The sequence below is a fragment of the Trachypithecus francoisi genome, unplaced genomic scaffold (assembly GCF_009764315.1).
Source record: "Trachypithecus francoisi isolate TF-2019V2 unplaced genomic scaffold, Tfra_2.0 Lachesis_group20, whole genome shotgun sequence".
Taxonomy (NCBI): domain Eukaryota; kingdom Metazoa; phylum Chordata; class Mammalia; order Primates; family Cercopithecidae; genus Trachypithecus; species Trachypithecus francoisi.
In genome coordinates this window covers 20,064,750-20,085,890 of record NW_022681466.1, presented here as the reverse complement: position 1 = coordinate 20,085,890, position 21,141 = coordinate 20,064,750, and the positions used below count along the sequence as shown (strand labels likewise).

Sequence of the window (21,141 nt, the reverse complement as noted above, 5' to 3'; positions counted from 1 at the left end):
CACTTTCCCCTTTCAAGCCCGGGGATATTGGGGTGTCCAATAAGGGGAGCACAGGAAGCTGATATTCAGACCTCTAATACAGCTTCTTAGTCAAAATTGTGCACTGTCGTCTTTTTACTGTTTCCAAATCCACAAACAGATGGGTGTGCAAAGCTTTATTTCTGTGAACACATGCTCTAGCACACATGGGAACAGATATGCACATACATTGATACGTATGTCGTACACACCCTGTTCAGTTTTACTACCACTCCCAGCCATTAGCATTCCTGTCCCTGCCTGGTTGGTGCTTGGTAAACAGGGGTGGGGCATTGTCTAGAGAGCCTCAACCCACCCGGAACCTGCTGCCACTCTCCGCGCCTAGTAAGTCTAACCTGGATGTTCTCACACTTAACATGGCTTTACACTGCCCCCCCCCTTCTGGGGCAGCATATCCTTAAGGACAGAATGCTCCTGGAGTGGGCATCAGGAGTAAGGATTACTTGGAGTGTTAATTTGGCACCACTTTTCCCACTCCATGGCTATGTACACTTGGGCTTAATGATAGTTGGCAGTTCTGGGGCTTGTCACCTGTCTCCATGGCCCTGCTTCCTTCTGCTGCCATCTGGGCCCAGGTGCCCTTGTGCTCCTGGTCTCCTCCCCATTGCCTATTATCCCCTCCTCACCCCAGCTAGACCTGCCACAACCTGCTGCTCCCTGCCTGGCTCCTACCTGCCTGCCAGTACCTGCCCACAGACCAGGCCCACACCACCTATGGTGCCCTACCAGAGAGGACAGATGGGCACCGCCTCCAGTGACAGTGCTAATTCATCCAAGAGGCCTTCCCAGCCCTTCTCACAGAAGGAAGATAAAGTCCACCTATTCCTGTGAGTATGGGAAAGGTGCACACTCTTGGGTTCAGCAATCTGTAGGCCTGACTTGGGTACACAGGTAGTTGAGTCAAGATGTCCAGGCCACAGACCTGTCCTGACTTTGAAATGATGCTGAGACCCGGTTATCCCTTGAGCCAAGAATCCTTCCCCATTGGTAAATCTCTGCCTTACCTTTGCCCTTAATTTCTTCTGCCCGGAACCCAAGTCCCTTACTGTTTCCCTCGTGGTCAACCCCAGCGCGCGAGTTCAAGCCTCTTGCGGCGCGGGGGCAGGCCCAGGAAGGTCAGGGGCGGGGACTGGGCGGGGACTGGAGGAGGGGGCGCGGTCTCAGCTCCGCCACCTTCCCCCTCCTCACGGTCAGGAGCGCAGCCGCCGCCGCGTCCTCTGAGCCTTGCGCTCCGCCCGCTGCCTCTGCCGCCGCAGCGCAGAGCCGGGGGCACCAGCCCCGCAGCCTGCCCACTCTTCGGGCCGCGTGCCGGCTGCAGCCGGCATGGGGGGTTGCTGAGAGCGGGCACTCCTTCCTTCTGGCACCTCCCCCGGCTACTGGCCCCTGGACTCTGGCCAGCGAGGCTTGGCACCTCTGGCCCCCAGTCCGGCTCCTGGCACGGCCCTCTGCTCCTCCAGCTCTGAGCATCGTGTCCCCGCCCCCCCCCCCGCCCGCGCCTGGGACACCTGGGTCCCCCGGCGGCCCCTAGGAGAGGGGCGGGGGGGGGGGCATGAAGCCTCTGGAGAAATTTCTGAAGAAGCAGACGTCGCAGCTGGCGGGCCGAACGGTGGCGGGAGGTCCCGGTGGGGGTCCGGGGAGCTGCGGGGGGCCTGGAGGGGGTGGGGGACCCGGCGGGGGTGGCGGTCCAGCCGGGGGAACGCGGTCGTTGCAGCGGCGTCAGAGCGTGTCTCGCCTGCTGCTCCCCGCTTTCCTCCGGGAGCCCCCCGCCGAGCTGGGGCTGGAGCCGCCCCCTGAGGAGGAAGCGGGAGAGCCGGCGGGGGTCTCGGAGGAGCCGGGCAGCGGGGGGCCCTGCTGGCTGCAGCTGGAGGAGGTGCCGGGGCCGGGGCCGCTCGGGGGAGGGGGGCCCCTGCGCTCCCCTTCCTCCTACTCATCTGACGAGCTGTCCCCGGGCGAGCCCTTGACTTCGCCGCCCTGGGCCCCCCTGGGCGCCCCCGAGCGGCCGGAGCATCTTCTGAACCGGGTTCTAGAGCGGCTTGCTGGAGGGGCCACCAGGGACAGCGGCGCCTCAGGTAAGGAGCCGGTGGGCTCGAACACCCAGAGCAGGGTCTGGTCCCGGCTCCTCTTCCTTGCCCTTGGAGCGTGGGGGTGGCGCCGTGCTGGGGCCTGGTTATGGGGTTGAGTGGTCCACGGAAGCCGGCTAGGGGCCTAGCGGAGGCAGAGACCCTACCGCGGAAGAGGAGGGCAGTACCCACCTTCCTCCCTACAGCAGCCTCACCCCCATCTGGAGAAGCAGCTGAGCCTCTTGCCTCTTACTCTCCTTCAGTCACCCTTCCTTTCCCCTGGGCATTGTAGCCACTGACTCCCATGGGTCCCTGATGTTGAATACCTCCTCCTGTGGCTCCAAATTAGGGCCTGACACATTAAGATGGAAGCTGCCCAGCGCAGCCATGCCACCTGCCAGAGGTGCTTGAGCCCTGAAAACCCTGGGGTCCCTGACTGTTCAGAGGCCTGCACAGCACAGGCTGGCCCACCCCAGGAGGAAGTGCCAGACAGGCACAGGCCCCAAGCTGCCTTTTAGGCATCAGCAAAGGATGCGTTGTCCTTAGCAGTTTGGTGGGGGGATAGTGTTCTCCTTGGGGTAGACTCAGAAGGTGTCTGGAAGGGGAGAGGTGGCTGGGTCGGCATCAGGGCCCTGCAGCATCTAGGGTGTCCAAGCGCCTCCAGCTTCCACCCTTCCCTTTTGGTGTCAGGCCTCAGCACACAGCACTTTTTTTTTTTTTTTTTTGAGACACAGTCTCACTCTCACCCAGGCTGGAGTGCTGGAGTGCAGTGGTGTGATCTCAGCTCACTGCAACATCCACCACCCAGGTTCAAGCGATTCTCCTGCCTCAGTCTCCCGAGTAGCTGGAACTACAGGCGTGTGCCACCACGCCTGGCTAATTTTTGTATTTTTAGTAGAGACAGCATTTCACCGTGTTAGCCAGGATGGTCTCGATTTCCAGACCTCGTGATCTGCCTGCCTCGGCCTCCCAAAGTGCTGGGATTACAGGCGTGAGCCACCAGCCTGGCTAATTTTTGTAGTTTTAGTAGAGACGGGGTTTCACCAACTTGGCCAAGCTGGTCTTGAACTCCTGACCTCGTGATTCACCCACCCCCCCCACTTCGGCCTCCCAAAGTGCTGGGATTACAGGTATGAGCCACTGGACCTGGCACACGGCCTCTTTAAAACATAATCACGGCCGGGCGCGGTGGCTCAAGCCTGTAATCCCAGCACTTTGGGAGGCCGAGACAGGCGGATCGCGAGGTCAGGAGATCGAGACCATCCTGGCTAACACGGCGAAACCCCGTCTCTACTAAAAAATAGAAAAAACTAGCCGGGCGAGTTGGTGGGCGCCTGTAGTCCCAGCTACTCGGGAGGCGGAGGCAGGAGAATGGCGTAAACCCGGGAGGCGGAGCTTGCAGTGAGCTGAGATCCGGCCACTGCACTCCAGCCTGGGCGACAGAGCGAGACTCCGTGTCAAAAAAAAAAAAAAAAAAAAAAACAAAAACAAAAAAACATAATCACCACACCCTGAGAAGCTTGTTCCCTAAATGATGATACTATTTCACCATTCCCTTTCAGCATCCCTACTAAGGGGCCTTTGAGGAAACCAAGGCCCCAAATAGCTGGTTAGTAGGGGTCTTTAGGTCTAGCTCTAGGCATTGCACTAAGCCCAGGAGGGTCTGAGGTTTGGGAGCCCTGGCTGATACCCTAATGCTGAGGGCTTTCACACTTGCTCTCAGCCCTCGGCAGGGAACCCCAACCTAGATGTGTGGAGGGGGGGCTCCACTCTCCTAGATCCTTCTCAAGACCTGGGTCCTCTCCTTTGGCGCAGACTGTAGTTGCCCTGGGGAGCTGACACCTTTTGGATTTAATTAGAAAAATATCAGACACACACAGCTCTCCTAACCATAACTTCCCGCCTACACCACACACCCTGTGTCTCTATGACACATTCCCTAGGGGGGCTGTACCTTGGCCCAGAGCCTGCCTTGGAAAAGGCAGATGCCCAACTGTGGCCCCCATATCAGCATCTCCTCCACTTTGCCCCATCTTACTCTTCCTTTGCTCCAGCTTAGGAATCCTGTGAGATAAAGTCTATGAAGGATGTCAGGCCTCTCGTTTCCTCACCCCCATCCCTGAAGCTGGGGGTCAGAGCTGGGGGCTCTCTGACTCATTGTAAGAACACAGCAGGGTAGCTGGGCAGGGAGGAAAAGGGAGAAACTGTCTTTCCCCATTTACAGGGGCCTGGTGCCACATGCTCTGCTCATTCTCCTTTGGGGTAAGACTCCTGAAATGTCACCCATGTTATCTGGCAGCCTTGATTCCCAGAGTAACTGGTTTGGGAAATTCCAAACCAGTCTCAGGGTGAATGAGAATCAGCTTAACCTGCCACTCTGATGTTCTCCAATAAAACCAATGTTCTCAAGTCATCCTGGTCTCCTCCCAGGGTATGTGGGAGGAGAGAACTTACAGAAGTTACTCTTAACCTACCAAAGCCTCTCCAACGTCCAAGCAGCCCCCTCTGACCACTAGGTTTTACTCTAACACTCTGCTTGCCTCGGGCATACTGAGAAAGGACAAAGACGCAGGATTCTGGGTTCTTATTCCAGCTCCAGGCAAGTCCCTCCCAGCTCTGGTCCTCAGTTTCACATTTGCGAAATGAAATCATTGAAGTCAATTACTTCATGTTGGTTTTCCTTCCCCACCTTCATGGCTAGAACTGACCACAGGGGATAGTGAACCAGAGGCAGTCAGAAGCCTTGGTTTTGTCCTGGGACCGTGCCTGGGGACCTGGCCCTAACCTGTCCTGGTGAGGACACCTGGCTCCCTCCCTGCACCTTGCCTGTCTGTGTGTGCCAGGCGGCCCTGCCCCACCCCAGGGCTGGCTGCAAGTCAGGGCGACCTTGTACCTGGCTGACTGGCTGAGCCAGGCCCAGACGGGGGTGTGGAGGGGAAAGGGGTGGTGAGAGGAGCCGCTCCCCTTCACCATTCCATCATTAACCCTTCTGTCTCTGGGCACCTAAAGGACACAGGATTTCTATTTAAAGGTTCTGGGATCAAAGCAATGGCAGTCTCTTCCAGTCAGGCTGGTTCCCACCTGCCTAGTTAGAACTCAAAGCTGTTAGGTAGGGAATGGGGAGGAGAAGAGGGATACACGCGCGCCTGCGCACATACACACACACACACACCCACATACACACACACACACACACACACTCCCCACTGATGCTAACCTCTGTGTTTGGAAATACTCTTTGTCTAGAGACTCTTCTGTGGGCTACTTCTTTTTTCAGGCAGAACTCAAGCTTGGTGTGTTATCTGACCAACTTCCCACATACTCTGAAGAGAAGTGCACATGGCCATCAAAGGCACGCCCCCCCCTTCCCTTCAGCTGCCTTGGCAGCTGCCAAACCCACCCCCGCAGCGGCTGCCCAGAACCTTTACACACGTGTATGTGCGTGTGTGCAGAGCATGACGGGGCAGGTGGCTGGGGCTCCAGCCTGGCTAAAGAGAACTTGCCCTCAGGGGCAAGAGAGGGAGGCACTGCATTTCCAGTTTCATTCTGGAAGTGCCCTCCTGACATCCGTGGTGCCCACTGATCTTTACAGATGTCCTGCTGGATGACATTGTCCTTACCCATTCTCTCTTCCTCCCGACGGAGAAATTTCTGCAGGAGCTACACCAGTAATATCCTTTTGTAGAGTCTGTAAAAGGAGAGGTCAGAAGGGAGCCACTCCCTCCATCCCACATGCAATTTCCGAGCCTAAACTCTCCCCTAGGAAACATACCTGGGGCTGGGTGTGGTGGCTCACGCCTGTCATCCCAGCACTTTGGAAGGCCAAGGTGGGTGGATCACCTGAGGTGAGGAGATCGAGACCAGCTGGGCCAACATGGTGAAACCCCATCTCTACTAAAAATACAAAAAATTAGCCAGGCATGGTGCCACACACCTGTAACCCCAGCTACTTGGGAGGCTGAGGCAGGAGAATCACTCAAACCCAGGAGGCGGAGGTTGCAGTGCGCCGAGATCGCATCACTGCACTCCAGACTGGGCGACAGAGTGAGACTCCATCTCAAAAAAAAAAAAAAAGAAAGAAAATAAAAGAAAACATACTTGGATTTCAGTCCCAGCTTTTCTACTCACCAGCTGTGTGACTTGGACAGATCACCTAACCTTGTGGGGACTCAGTTACCTCTTCTGTAAAATGGAGGTAAATAGCACCTGCCTTGCCTATTTATGAGCTGCTATGAAGATCACTCTGATAGCAGATGTGGGAGTGCTTTGGAGGCTGCAGAGCCCTGTACAAATGAAAGGTGTTATTTATTTATTTATTTATTTTTTGAGACGGAGTCTCGCTCTGTGGCCCAGGCTGGAGTGCAGTGGCCAGATCTCAGCTCACTGCAAGCTCCGCCTCCCGGGTTTACGCCATTCTCCTGACTCAGCCTCCCGAGTAGCTGGGACTACAGGCGCCCGCCACCTCGCCTGGCTAGTTTTTTGTATTTTTTTAGTAGAGACGGGGTTTCACCGTGTTAGCCAGGATGGTCTTGATCTCCTGACGTCGTGATCCGCCCATCTCGGCCTCCCAAAGTGCTGGGATTACAGGCTTGAGCCACCGCGCCTGGCCTATTTATTTATTTATTTTGAGATGGAGTCTTGCTCTGTCATCCAGGCTGGAGTACAGTGGTGTGATCTCAGCTCACTGCAACCTCTGCCTCCTGGGTTCAAGTGATTCTCCTGTCTCAGCCTCCCCTGTAGCTGAGGACTACAGGCGCACACCACCACACCTCACCTGGCTACTTTTTGTATTTTTTGGTGGAGACGGAGTTTCACCATGTTTCCCAGGCTGGTCTCGAACTCCTGACCTAAAGTGGTTTGCCTGCCTTGGCCTCTCAGAGTGCTGGGATTATAGGCGTGAGCCCCTGCACCCAGCCAAGGTGTTATTATTCTACTAAGGGCGCCTCTATCCCCACTGAATTATTGCTCTAAAACATCTGGTTGCCCAGCGAGTTATGCTGGGGTCTGATGTAAACATCAGGCCACGGTTGTGCTTCAGTAGGGTCTGCTAGAGAGGAGCCGCTGGATGGGCTATTCATAGGGTCTCATGTAAGCATGGGCCTCTCACAGAGTTATTTTAAGACCTAATTGTAAATGTCAGACCACTGAGTACAATGTTACAGGCTCTTGGCCAGGTGCGGTGGCTCAAGCTTTTGGATCCCAGCACTTTGAGAGGCTGAGGCGGGTGGATCACTTGAGGGCAGGAGTTTGAGATCAGCCTGGCCAACAAGGTGAAACTCCGTCTCTACTAAAATACAAAAAACTAGCCGGGCTTGGTGGCGAGCACCTAGTAGTCTCAGCAACTCGGGAGCCTGAGGTAGGAGAAATCGCTTGAACCCAGGAGGCAGAGGTTGCAGTGAGCTGAGATGATGCCATTGCACTCCAGCCTGGGCAACAGAACGAGACTCCCTCTTAAATAAACAAACAAATAAATAAAGTAACAAGCTGTCTTAGAAACACCAGGCCTTCCAGTGAGGTATAGTCAGGTTTGTGGTAAACACCACTGGCCTTTATTAGGTGCACTGTGAGCTCCAGGCCCTGGGCTGGCCAGAGGTTGGAAGGGTCTGGGCAGGTTATCCTCAAGTGAAAATCTAACCTGTCTAACCTGCAGGAGCTGGATGTGGTCAAGTGGTCATCACTACCTACCCTAAGCAAAAGCCTAGGCTGGGGCATTAGGAGGTCTTGGCTCCAGGACCCCTGAAACTCCTTTCTTTCTGGCCCCAAATCTAGAGAATATTTGGGGGCAATTTAGCCTCCCACCTTTCTTTCTTTCTTTTGAGATGGAGTTTTGCTCTTATTGCCCAGGCTGGAGTGCAATGGCGTGACCTTGGCTCACTGCAACCTCCGCCTCCTGGGTTCAAGAGATTCTCCTGCCTCAGCCTTCCGAGTAGCTGGGATTACAGGTGCCCGCCACCATGCCCGGCTAATTTTTGTATTTTTAGTAGAGACAAGGTTTCACCATGTTGACCAGGATGGTCTCAAACTCCTGACCTTAAGTGATCCACCTGCCTCAGCCTTGCAAAGTGCTGGGATTGCAGGTGTGAGCCACCGTGCCTGGGCTTTTTCCCTTTTTTTTTTTTTTTTTTTTTTTTTGACACAGAGTCTCCCTCTGTCATCCAGGCTGGAGTGCAATGGCCCTATCTCGACTCACTGCAACCTCTGCCTCCCGGGTTCAAGCGATTCTTGTGCCTCAGCCTCCGGAGTAGCTGGGATTACAGGCACCCACCACCATGCCCGGCGAATTTTTGTATTTTTAGTAGAGTCATGGTTTCACCATGTTGGCCAGAGCAGTCTCGAAATCCTGACCTCAGGTGATCTGCCTGCCTCGGCCTCCCAAACTGCGGGGATTATAGGCGTGAGCCACTGCACCCAGCCTAGCCTCCCATCTTTCTTCTCAGTTCCTCAGGTCTGCTTGCCTAGGGATTTTTCTTAACTTAAGGGTCAGCTTTGTTCGGGCAGGAGGCATGGAGGGCCCTGAGGGGCTGGGCCGGAAGCAGGCCTGTCTAGCCATGCTTCTCCATTTCTTGGACACCTACCAGGGGCTGCTTCAAGAGGAAGAGGGGGCCGGCCACATCATCAAGGTGGGCCTGGGGGAAGAGAAGGTGGGTAAACAGGCTATTAGCTCTGGAAGGGGGGCCCTGTGAAGGAGCCATACTTCTTATGCTGGGTACCTGGAAGGAAGAGATGCCAGGGGGCTTTAGCTTATATGGCTCTCCTGTGCTCAAAGGCATGGAGACCTTGCCCGGCCCCTGCAGAGAGTAGCTCTTGGGATGAGACCCCTTCCTTCACCTTCTTTGTCCTCCTCTCTCCAGGATCTATACCTGCTAATTATGAAGGACGAGTCCCTTTACCAGGGCCTCCGAGAGGACACTCTGAGGCTGCACCAGCTGGTGGAGACGGTGGAACTAAAGTGAGGGGGAGTGGGGCAGGGGTGGGAACGGGAAAGAGGTTCCCTGCGTTCCTGTACTACAGGGGCTGCCTCTGGCCTATTGGCTCCAACATGGATTTGCTTGTTTGTTTTGAGACAGAGTCTCACTCTGTTGCCCAGACTGAAGAGCAGTGGCGCAATCTAGGCTCACTGCAACCTCCACCTCCTGGGTTCCAGGGATTCTCATGCTTCAGCCTCCTGAGTAGCTGGAATTACAGGGGTGCACCCTGCCTGGCTAATTTTTGTACTTTTTGTAGAGATGAGTTTCATCATGTTGGCCAGGCTGGTCTTGAACTCCTGGCCTCAAGTGATCTGCCCACCTCAGCCTCCCAAAGTGCTGCGATTACAGGTGTGAGCCACTGTGCCCGGCTTCCAATATGGTTTTATTTCAGCTCTTTTCTCTCACAGGAGGGTGGCACAAAACGCTGTCTCCAGTCACTTTTTTGTCCATTCTGCCATTCATTTGTCTGATAATCCAGTGGTGTAATGGTAAATATTTAACAAGTGCTGCAGGAGAAAGAACCCTGATTTGTAGCTTTTGCTGATTCCTACAATGTAAACTCTGTCACCATGGCTGATTTCAAGCTACCAACGTGACAGCACTGAAGGAGGAGCTGGGAAGAGACGTGCAGCACAGGCCATTATGTAGTATCTCCACCATATAGTAGATGCAGTAAAAGGTAGTAAAATGGCTGGGCAAGGTGGCTCACACCTCCCAGCACTTTGGGAGGCCAAGGCGGGTGGATCACTTAAGGTTCAAGACCAGCCTGGCTAACATGGTGAAACCGTCTTCACTACAAAAAAAAAAAAAAATAGGGCCGGGCGCCGAGGCGGGCAGAACACGAGGTCAGGAGTTTCAGAGCAGCCTGGCCAATATGGTGAAACCCCGTCTCCACTAAAAATACAAAAATTAGCCGGGCATGGTAGCACACGCCTGTAGTCCCAGCTGCTTGGGAGGCTGAGGCAGAAGAATTGCTTGAACCCAGGAGGCGGAGGTTGCAGTGAGCTGAGATCACCTTACTGCACTCCAGCCTGGGTGACAGAGCGAGACTCCATCTCTAAAAAAAAAAAAATGCCGGGTGCGGTGGCTCACGCCTGTAATCCCAGCACTTTGGGAGACCGAGGCGGGCGAATCATGAGGTCAGGAGTTTGAGACCAGCCTGACTAACATGGTGAAACCCCGTCTCTACTAAAAATACAAAAATTAGCCGGGCACTGTGGCATGTGCCTGTAGTCCCAGCTACTCAGGAGGCTGAGGCAGGAGAATGTCTTGAACCCAGGAGGCAGAGGTTGCAGTGAGCTGAGATTGCATCACTACACTCCAACCTGGGTGACAGAGTGGACTCATTCTGGCCAACATGGTGAAACCCCGTCTCTACTAAAAATACAAAAATTGGCCGGGCGCGGTGGCTCAAGCCTGTAATCCCAGCACTTTGGGAGGCCGAGATGGGCGGATCACGAGGTCAGGAGATTGAGACCATCCTGGCTAACACGGTGAAACCCCGTCTCTACTAAAAACTACAAAAAACTAGCCGGGCGACGTGGCGGCACCTGTAGTCCCAGCTACCCAGGAGGCTGAGACAGGAGAATGGCGTGAACCCGGGAGGTGGAGCTTGCAGTGAGCTGAGATCCGGCCACAGCACTCCAGCCTGGGTGACAGAGTGAGACTCCGTCTCAAAAAAAAAAAAACAAAAAACAAAAACAAAAATTAGCTGGGTATGGTGGCATGCGCCTGTAGTACCAGCTACTTGGTAGGCTGAGGCAGGAGAATCGCTTGAACCCAGGAGGCAGAGGCTGCAGTGAGTGGAGATTGTGGCACTGCACGCCAGCCTGATGACAGCGAGACTCCGTCTCAAAAAAAGAAAAAAAAAAGTGAAACAGGAAGGAAACTACTTTTTTTGTAATAACTTATTTGATTACAAATTTTATGTATGATTTATTAATTTATATTATTATTTTTCAATAGAGACAGGGTTTCATTATGTTGTCCAGGCTGGGCTCCAGCAATCCTCCCGCCTCGGCCTTCCAAAGTGTTGGGATTCTAAGTGTGAGCCACCATACCTGGCCTGAATATAAGTTTAAAACATATATATTTATATATGGAGATATATGTATTTATTTATATTTTAATGGCTCTTTAAAAAACAGTTGGCAAAATTCCCCAGAACTTAACAATATGCTCTTGTGAGCTAGTGTGAACCAGCTTCAGGACACCACTGCATCCATCCATCCATCCATCCATCCATCCATCCATCCATCCATTCTGCCCTTTTAGTTTCTCTCTTCTCTGTCCCCAGCACCACACTTAGGGAGGCCTCAGCTTGTGGTCTAGCATCCTTCTCTCCCTTCTCTGTGCTGACACTAGAGAGATCTTTCATGCTCCTATTCCAAAGGCATCCCTGCTCCCCATGCTTCCAAGAGAAAGTGAAACATCCCAGCATTTGATACCCTTCCCTTTCTGCCTTCTGCTGTTCCTTCCCATCTCATCTACATCCCATCCATCCATAACACCTCAATTCCTGCACTCTCCAACTTCCCACGGTCGGTTATATTGTCCACCCCAGAATGCCAGAATGCCAGAATGCCAGAATGCCAGAATGCCCTCCTCCCACCCCCTTCTCTCTTTTTTTTTTTTTTTTTTTTTTCTGAGACGGAGTCTTGCTCTGTCGGCCAGGCTGGAGTGCAGTGGCGCGATCTTGGCTCACTGCAAGCTCTGCCTCCTGGGTTCACACCATTCTCCTGCCTCAACCACCCGAGTAGCTGGGACTACGGCACCTGCCACCATGCCCGGCTAATTTTTTGTATTTTTTTTTTTTAGTAGAGATGGGGTTTCACTGTGTTAGCCAGGATGGTCTAGATCTCCTGACCTCATGATCCACCCGCCTTGGCCTCCCAAAGTGCTGGGATTACAGGCGTGAGCCTCTGCACCCGGACATTTTTTTTTTTCTTTTTTTTTGAGATGGAGTCTTGCTCTGTCGCCAGGCTGGAGTGTAATGGTGTGATCTCGGCTCACTGCAACCTCTGCCTCCCGGGTTCAAGCGATTCTTCTGCCTCAGCCTCCCAAGTAGCTGGGATTACAGGTGCACACCACCAAGCCCTGGCTAATTTATATATTTTTAGTAGAGACGGGGTTTCACCATGTTGGCCAGGCTGGTCTTGAACTCCTGGCCTCAAGTGATCTGCCCACCTCGGCCTCCCATCCCTCCCAAAGTGCTGGGATTATAGGCGTGAGCCACTGCACCTGGCCTCCACCTCCTTCTCTTCCTGCTCTCCTCCAAGGCCCAGGTCAAATGCTATCTTCTTGATGAAAACTTCCTAGATCTTCCTTTTAGGAATAGCTTTCTCCTTCCCCCACACCAGCAGAACTCTCCTGGTACCTTTGTTACATCATCAACACCTCCTTCTGGGCTTTAGAAGTAGCTGGATGCCTGTCTATCTCCTTCCCAGACTGTGAAGTTCTTTTCAGCAAAATTCAGCAAATGGCTGATGACCTACTACCTACCATGTGCCAAGCAGTGTGCTAGGCCCTGGAGGATGAAAAAATATTCAGTAGGAACCAAATCCCAGTCCTCAAAAGCTCTCAATCTCATAGAAGAGATAAGAGGTGAACATAAACATTATCCCAATGTTCTATAGTAGTTGAGACAAGAAAGTGACCTTCCTGGTGCGTGGGGTGGACCAGAGAAGAATTCATGGAAAAGATGGCATTTGATTAGGGTTACTTGGACAATTATCTCATCCTGCTCATTGTCCTCTCTTCTGACCCCCTTAACCACCTTCTGAAACTGTTGCTGGTGCATCCTTGACCCAATTCTGATATTCTTGCTTGATGTTGCCTGCTTGGTGTTGGTTGTCCATATGCCTGGCAGGGCGTGCTGATGCCCAGCTGTGTCCATGCCAGGATTCCAGAGGAGAGTCAGCCACCCAGCAAGCAGGTGAAGCCACTCTTCCGCCACTTCCGCCGGATAGACTCCTGTCTGCAGACCCGCGTGGCCTTCCGGGGCTCTGATGAGAGTGAGTGTGGGCATTAGGAGGGGCAGGGTGTCCTGAGTGGTTCAGGGGGACATGTCTCTGGGTCTTGGGCACCCTCAGTGGCATCTCCCTGGGTGGTAGAACCAGCCCCTTTCACAGGACCTTCTTCAGAGGTGGGGAACAGTGGCACCCTGGAGGAAACTGTACCAGCTGCTGCCACTCTGCCCTCTGTTGAAAGCCATTTTCCTGTTTCCGTCCAGTCTTCTGCCGTGTATACATGCCTGACCACTCTTATGTGACCATACGCAGCCGCCTTTCAGCATCTGTGCAGGACATTCTGGGTTCTGTGACGGAGAAACTTCAATATTCAGAGGAGCCCGCGGGGCGTGAGGATTCCCTCATCCTGGTAGCTGTGGCCTCCTCAGGAGGTGAGGGTCAGGAAGAACTGGGCTGATGCTCCGAGAGGAGAAACTCACAAGCTCAGTGCCCTGTGGGAGGGGAAAAGACTGAATTCTAGGCCCTTGCTACTCAAAGTATGGTCCTGGGACAAGCCTCATGTGCATCGCCTGGGAGCTTGTTAGGATGCAACATCTTGCTAGGTGCAGTGGTGCAAACCTGCAGTCCCAGCTACTCAGGAGGATTGCTTGAGCCCAGGAATCCAAGGTAGTACATTATGATTGCACCTGTGAATAGGCACTGTGCTCCATCCTGGGCAACATAACAAGACTCTGTCTCTAAAAGAGATGCAGCATATGAGACCCCACCCCAGACCTGCTGGTCTTGTTCAAATCAGCATTTCAACAAGACCCCTAGGAGACTCCTATGCCTACTAAAGTTTGGGAGGCACTAGCTGGGCATGGTGGCGTGCACCTGTAATCCCAGCTACTTGGGAGGCTGAGGCAGGAGTATTACTTGAACCGTGGAGGCGGAGGTTGCATTGAGCCGAGATCGTGACACTGTGCTCCAGTCTGGTCAACAAGAGCAAAACCCTGTCTCAAAAAAAAAAAAAAAGTTTGGGATGCCCTGGTCTAGGCCTCAGGTTCTGACCTGGGTGCTGCCCCTCACTCACCTGTGGATTGTGTTCTGGTCCTTTAACCTCCCGGTGTATGTAAGGATGCCACATTTCTCAGGCTAAAGACACAGGATGAGTGGGAAGGCAGAAAGCCAGCAATGTCACTGAAGCTTTGTTTTCCTCTACGGTAGGAAAAAATTTCAGCCTTCCCAGTGTCACAAGGACAACAGAGTAAGAGAAAAGCTGTGAAAGAAAGGGAGTAGAAAAAAGTTATAAGTGCAAAAGAAATCATCATTTGACCAATTCCAGATAAATATGGAATAAACTGGTGATAATATGAGTTCCATTAGTCTACAATGTGTCAGTGTGGGGTGAGGAGTTTTTGGATAGGACAGAGCCAAGTGTGGGGTGTGTGTGAGGGTCCAGGCAGCAGGGGCTGAGGATGAGCAGCTCTTTCTCCTGCAGAGAAGGTCCTTCTCCAGCCCACTGAGGACTGTGTTTTCACCACACTGGGCATCAATAGCCACCTGTTTGCCTGTACCCGGGACAGCTATGAGGCTCTGGTAAGAACTTTCCAAGGCCTTGGCTGGAATGGAGGGCTGAGGGGGGCTGTGAGCAATCCCTCACCGTGCCACCAGGAGCCCAGCTCCTATACCCCTGCCTGCCACCAGGTGCCCCTCCCTGAGGAGATCCAGGTCTCCCCTGGAGACACGGAGATCCACCGAGTGGAGCCTGAGGACGTTGCCAACCACCTAACTGCTTTCCACTGGGAGCTGTTCCGATGTGTGCACGAGGTGGGGACCGAGGCTGGCGCTGTGCTGGGGGGCTGGAGGGAGAAATGTGCCATTGGGAGACGGTGTTCGCAGCACAAGGTCCTGGTTCAAGGCTCACTTGCAGCAAGCCCTTGGGTAACGCATGGCTGTAACCTCTCTTTGTTCCCCCATCTGAAAAAAATCGCAAAGAGAGAGACCCCAGAGCAGAGTGGCCCAGGGCCCAAGTGCTGCTTACACAGAACCTGACCCAGGATTTGTGTTTTTAAAATATTCACTATTAAAGAAATAAAATAAGGCAGAGACAATAATGCCTAGCAGATGGTTGTCTTGAGGATGTCAGCCGTGAGTGCTTGCCTGGCACCTAGTAAGTGCTCAGTAGCTGGTGAAATATTATTAATGCTGGTTGTTTTCTTTTTCCGCATCTTTGCCGCCTCCTGTCCCTTCTATTTTTCTATTTTCTACCCCTTCCGCCCCTGCCCTCCTGCCTTTTGCTCCTCATCGCCTTGCACTGCCATCTTCCCACCCACTCCCCTCACTCCCGGGCGCCCTGGCCGCTTCTCCGCTGCCGTGGGTGCAGCTGGAGTTCGTGGACTACGTGTTCCACGGGGAGCGTGGCCGCCGGGAGACGGCCAACCTGGAGCTGCTGCTGCAGCGCTGCAGCGAGGTCACGCACTGGGTGGCCACCGAAGTGCTGCTCTGCGAGGCCCCGGGCAAGCGCGCGCAGCTGCTCAAGAAGTTCATCAAGATCGCGGCCCTGTGAGTGCGGCCGTCGGCGGGAGGGGGAGCTCAGGCCCGAGGCCTGACCGCCCGCCCCTGACCCCGCCTCTCACCCCCGCAGCTGCAAGCAGAACCAGGACCTGCTGTCTTTCTATGCTGTGGTCATGGGGCTGGACAACGCTGCTGTCAGTCGCCTTCGACTCACCTGGGAGGTGATGAGACCCCTCCCGTTCCTACCTGGGGATCTGGGCATCCCGGGCTTCCCGAATTGCGTCCTCTCGGGACGGCCGCTGGCCTTGTGGGAGTCTTTGTGCCAGTTGGAGAGAGGCGCCCTCTTCTGGCATACGCAACCCCAGGGCTCACAGCTTGGCTAATGGACCCTGTCTTTGTGCAAATTAGTGAAAAGCCAGGATCCCGCCTGAGTCGCAGCAGGCAGCCCTTGGCCAGGTCAGGTCGCAGACTTGGCTGTGGGAGTTGGGCTGATTTTCAGCCATAGTCAGTGGGGCCATCTTTGTACAAAGCACCTACATAAGAGAGACCTGGCCTTCCCCAGAATAATGAATTCCTCTAGTCTGTTTCAAGCTTCTAGACTTAGCCAAGGCCTGACTTCGTTTCCCCACCCACCAGCTTCCCAGCCCCCTACAAGCCATGCAGGCCCTTTTGCCCTCCTCCAACAGGGAGAATTAATCCGAGGCTCCCATGTAACCCAAGGAGCTCCACTCTAATGTCCCTTCTCCTTCCTTCAAACTCTGCAGAAGCTGCCAGGGAAATTCAAGAACTTGTTCCGCAAATTTGAGAACCTGACGGTGAGTGGGTTTGGCTCTTTCTTCTGCTCTTGGACTGAGAGCCCAGAAACCCTCTGTTCGCATGAACCCCCTTCCTCAAGCTTTCCTTTCAAGGTGTTTAGTGCGTGCGTGCGACCCCTACCCTCCTTACCATGCTGGAGGGGGAGGGCGGAAGGATTGCGCGCCAGTGTTTCTTGAAGTAAAGGGGAGTAGTCAGGCCCCTCCCCACCACACCATTAGAAAGCCCCCAGTACCCCTATCTGATCAGGAATGTATACAGGGCAGGGGGTGAGGGAGGAAGCTGGGGACATCTTTGGGACACATTGGCCAGTCTGTCCCTTGATCTCTCTCCTGTGGAATACTAGGATCCCTGCAGGAACCACAAAAGCTACCGAGAAGTGATCTCCAAAATGAAGCCCCCTGTGATTCCCTTCGTGCCTCTGATCCTCAAAGGTGAGAGAGTAACTCCCAAGCTGTGCCGCTTCCACCCATGCTTCCCTTCTCCTATATCCCGCTTCAGACTTCCAGCCCCCTCTCCACTCAGCCCTGAGTATCTGCCTGGAGAGGAGCTCCCCACCCCAGACAGAGTGGGTTCTGGGGAAGAGCCGGGTCCTCAGGTGCAGTGGCCCCTTTGGACCGCCTCTCTTATCCTTTCCTCACATTGGATTCTCTCCACATCTCCTAGATCTGACTTTTCTGCATGAAGGGAGTAAGACCCTTGTAGATGGTTTGGTGAACATTGAGAAGCTGGTGAGTGAGTGGCACTGCAAACCTCTAGTCCCACAAGTGAGGGGCTTGCATCCTTTCCCTCTCTCATCACCTCCCAAAAATAGCAGCCTTCCTCCAAGTGCCCAGCTTGCCTAACAGACTTGACTGTCTCCCTGGTGGCATCACTGTGGCAACCCACCCACGGGTGGCAGAGCTGACAGGCAGCTTGGGGGCAACTCCACCTCCCCCTCACCTGGCACTCTGTTACACCCACTCCTTTGGTCCTTCAGAGACCCTCCAGAATTGGAGACTGGAGGGAGCAAAGCAGAGTTGGAGAATGGCGGAGGGGGAGCATAAGAGGGGGAGCTTCTTTCTGTGCCCCTTTCAGGGCTCATTCCTTGTCATCTCCCAGCATTCAGTGGCCGAAAAAGTGAGAACAATCCGCAAATACCGGAGCCGGCCCCTTTGTGAGTACCCAGGGTACTGAAAGCAGTACAGGTAGAGCTTTGACTGAATGGGAGGGTTCAGGGCAGAACTCCCTGTCCAAATGTGTATTTCCATACACTTGCTGGTTCCCCATTCTCTCCTTGCCTCTGCAGAGGCCTTCTTGCCCAACATCTGTCTCAGTCCACAGCCTGATCCTCTGCCCGGTGTATGTGTAGAGGAAAAAGGGAGGCTGGGAACCTGACTGCCTCTCCCTCTTTACCCACTAGGCTTGGACATGGAGGCATCCCCCCATCACCTGCAGACCAAGGCCTATGTGCGCCAGTTTCAGGTCATCGATAACCAGAACCTCCTCTTCGAGCTCTCCTACAAGCTGGAGGCGAATAGTCAGTAAGAGTGGAGGCTCCAGTCAGACCCGCCAGATCCTTGGGCACCTGGCACTCAAGCACTTTGCACGATGTCTCAACCAACATCTGACATCTTTCCTGTGGAGCAAATTCCTGCTCCACGGGAAAGAGTTGGATGGATTTACCCCTGGACCCATAAGTCTGTTCATCCTGCTGAAGTCCTCTCCCCATTGCTCCTTCAAGCCAAAACTACACTTTGCTGGTTCCTGTCCCCTCTGAGAAAGGGGGCAGAAAGCTCCTTCCCCTATCCCATCCCATCGAGATCTGTTCTGGGGATGGAGCTTCCAGCTTCCTCTTCCCAGCAGGAAAGAATGCCGCCCACCCTTCTGTCTTGCAGAGTGGGATTGTGGGAGGGATTGGCAGCCTTCTTCTCCACCACCTGTCCAGCTTCTTCCTGGTCAGGGCTGGGACCCCAAGGAATATTATGTTGCTGTGTGTGTGTGTGTGTGTGTGTGTGTGTGTGTGTGTGTGTGTCTCCTTTTAGGGAGCAGGAGTGCATCTGGTAATTGAGGGCGGATGTTGGGTGTACTGGGGAGGGGTCCTTCTGTTTGGTGCTACCCTTGTCTACTCTGACCCTGGATGGTACGGGGTGCTTTCTCCGCCCCCACACTCTCTGCTCAGCTCCTCATGCTGCCCTGCATGCCCAGGCTGGTGAGCCAAGCTGCTTTTCAGGGCAGGGAGTGGCAGCAGGTAGGAGGGGTTACCCATCAGCCCTTGCAAGTCCCCCACTCAGGCCTCCTGAAGGTCTGGGAATGGACTCTGATGAGAGGGTAAAAGATGCTCAGGGAAACACAGGCCTCAGCTGCCTAGAGGACCCTCCCCCTGCCTTGCAGTGGGCTGGGGTAGAGCAGTATCAGGAGCTAGGGGTGTCTGCTGCCCACATTCCTGCTTTTTGGGGTATCTAACTGCTAAGGAGGGAGTTGGCATCCCCCTTCTGACTCATGTGTCTGACACCAACAACATGGTCTCTGTCCCTCTCCCTGTCTTGACTCCTCCTTTGTCCTCCCCGTAGAGCTGGGGTGGGGTGGATCCCTATACCTGGGGCAGGCAGCCCCAAAGTGGGGGAGGGGGATGGCAGAGACTGTAAAGGCGCCACCGGACTCTGGCAAGGCCTTTATTACCTCTGCTCCCCTCCCTCCCATCACCAGCCTCAAGGCCTGAGGGGTGCAGGGGCTCCTGGCAGCTACTGGGTGAGGTTTCCTGGCACAGCCTCACCCTTCTTTCTGGCACCACCTCTTTCCCTTTTGAAGAGGCAGCAACAGCAGTAGCAAAAGCAGCTGCTGTTCCTGCTATGAGGGTGTATATATTTTTTACCCAAAGTTCTGGAATTGTACATTTATTTTTTAAAACTCAAAGAGGGAAAGAGCCTTGTATCATATGTGAACATTGTATCATAGGTAATGTTGTACAGACCCTTTTATACAGTGATCTGTCTTGTTCCTGTGGCAAAAATCCTCTATGAACATAGGTAGGCGCTGTGTCCCATGCCCTCTTGCCCTGACAGTGTCCCATGGGCCCCCTCCTGTTCCTTGCCCCCTCCCTGCTACTGCTGATGCACTCTCCTCTCCCTGCAGCCCCCAGCTTCCTAGCCTTCCTCCTGACCCCTTCCAGCAGCCTTGGAACTCCAGCTGCCACCACCCTCTGGGTCGAATACTGGGACACACTGGCCCAGTCTTTGCTGCTGCTCACCCCTAACCTTGATGCCTGCCCAGGGACCCCCAGCCCCCTCCCCTTGCCCTGCAGCTTTAACAGAGTGAACCATGTGTATTGTACAGGCTCGGTTGTCATTGCAGAAACTGCTGGGTGGAAAAGAAGCCTATAAAGTCTATGAATCAACCTGTCTGCTGTTCTCCATTCTGTTTTCTTTGAGGCTGTGGAAGGGCTGAGGGAGGGGAGAGGGGATGACCCCTCAGTGCTGCCAGGAGCAGGGCTGTTTTGGAGAGACTTTGAAAATGTGGGTGGCTGGGTACAGTGGCTCATGCTTGCTTGTAATCCCAGCACTTTGGGAGGCCGAGGCGGGCAGATCACCTGAGGTCAGGAGTTCGAGACCAGCCTGGCCAACATGGTGAAACGCTGTCTCTACTAAAAATACAAAAATTAGCCAGGCATGGTGGTGCACTCCTGTAATCCCAGCTACTCGGGAGGCTGAGGCAGGAGACTAGCTTGAATCAGGAGGTGGAGGTTGCAAGGCGCAATGGCACTCCAGCCTGGGCAACAGAGCAAGGCTCTGCCAAAAAAAAAAAAAAAGAAAAGAAAGAAAATGTGGGTAAGAGGAAAAGATGCCAACCTCACGACATGTCACATAATGCCTGGAACTCAGAAGAGGGGATGTTTTAGTTCATACATGTTCCAGGTGGCATAAATAGATCACATTTAATTCTAATCCTGTAAGGTAGAAGATGGAGGTAGAACAGTCCCAGAATAATTACTAGTGAGGGCACTGGTCCCCTAACCCAGGTCTGTCCCCTGCAGACAGCATGCACTGTTCACACAACCAATATTTACCAGTACTACTAAGAGTATAGGGTGCAGAGAGCCTTGTGTTAGGCTCAAATGATAGCCTGAGTTCCAGAAGACATCATACACTCAAATAGCTATGCCTGGGCCCTCAATCTTCCGCATTCACATCTGTTTCTGCCTCAATCTTCTGCATCTCAGAAAAATGGTCCTCTCATCCACCCAGGTTTTCTCGCTCTATTGCCAAAGCTGGAGTGCAGTGGCACAATCTTGGCTCACTGCAACCTCTGCCTCCCAGGTTCAAGTGATCCTCCTGCCTCCGCCTCCTGAGTAGCTGGGATTACAGGCACAGGCCACCACACCCAGCTAATTTTTGTATTTTAAATGGAGACGAGGTTTCACCATGTTGGCCAGGCTGATCTCAAACTCCTAACCTCAAGTGATCCACCCACCTTGGCCTCCCAAAGTGCTGGGATTACAGGTGTGTGCCACTGCCCAGCCACCCACCAAAGTTTTCTTTTCTTTTTTTTTTGTTGAGATGGAGTTTTGCTCTTATTGCCCAGGCTGGAGTGCAATGGCATGCTCTCTGGCTCACCACAACCTCTGCCTCCTGAGTTCAAGCAATTCTCCTGCCTCAGCCTCCCTAGCAGCTGGGCTTACAGGCCACCACACCCAGCTAATTTTGTATTTTTAGTAGAGATGGGGTTTCTCCATGTTGGTCAGGCTGGTCTTGAATTCCCAACCTCAGGTGATCCGCCTGCCTCAGCCTCCTAAAGTGCTGGGATTATAGGCGTGAGCCA

At 53.8% G+C, this 21,141-nt stretch overlaps 1 protein-coding gene and 1 long non-coding RNA gene across 3 annotated transcripts; one reads left to right on the top strand and one right to left on the bottom strand.

The window, feature by feature from the left end:
* The first annotated feature begins 1,525 nt into the window (after positions 1-1,525).
* Positions 1,526-19,725, top strand: RAPGEFL1 (Rap guanine nucleotide exchange factor like 1). Of its 2 annotated transcripts, XR_004430592.1 has the most exons (16): positions 1,526-2,108; positions 5,692-5,770; positions 8,584-8,719; positions 8,951-9,048; positions 12,968-13,080; positions 13,299-13,466; positions 14,516-14,613; positions 14,722-14,844; positions 15,401-15,579; positions 15,662-15,752; positions 16,296-16,346; positions 16,691-16,778; positions 17,011-17,075; positions 17,446-17,500; positions 17,747-19,352; positions 19,459-19,725. XR_004430592.1 is itself a non-coding variant. In XM_033183136.1 (15 exons), exons 1-15 carry the CDS (start codon positions 1,589-1,591, stop codon positions 17,869-17,871), a joined length of 1,989 nt encoding a protein of 662 aa, XP_033039027.1. In that variant the 5' UTR covers positions 1,526-1,588; the 3' UTR covers positions 17,872-19,725. The 2 variants fall into 2 exon arrangements, 1 of the variants encoding a protein (XP_033039027.1); XM_033183136.1 differs by having other exon boundaries at positions 17,747-19,725.
* On the bottom strand, positions 13,394-15,830 carry LOC117067071. The gene is made up of 3 exons (XR_004430593.1): positions 15,778-15,830; positions 14,108-14,293; positions 13,394-13,526 (listed from the first exon to the last, which is right to left on the bottom strand). It is a non-coding gene; the product is annotated as an uncharacterized LOC117067071 (long non-coding RNA).
* Positions 19,726-21,141: the final 1,416 nt, after the last annotated feature.

Bases quoted from the DNA above. Each gene is read 5' to 3' on its own strand.
- RAPGEFL1 (XM_033183136.1), top strand. From the start codon at position 1,589: ATGAAGCCTCTGGAGAAATTTCTGAAGAAGCAGACGTCGCAGCTGGCG. The intron at 2,109-5,691 runs GTAAGGAGCCGG...TGATCTTTACAG, and splicing joins CAGGGACAGCGGCGCCTCAG to ATGTCCTGCTGGATGACATT. The intron at 14,845-15,400 runs GTGGGGACCGAG...CCGTGGGTGCAG, and splicing joins TGTTCCGATGTGTGCACGAG to CTGGAGTTCGTGGACTACGT.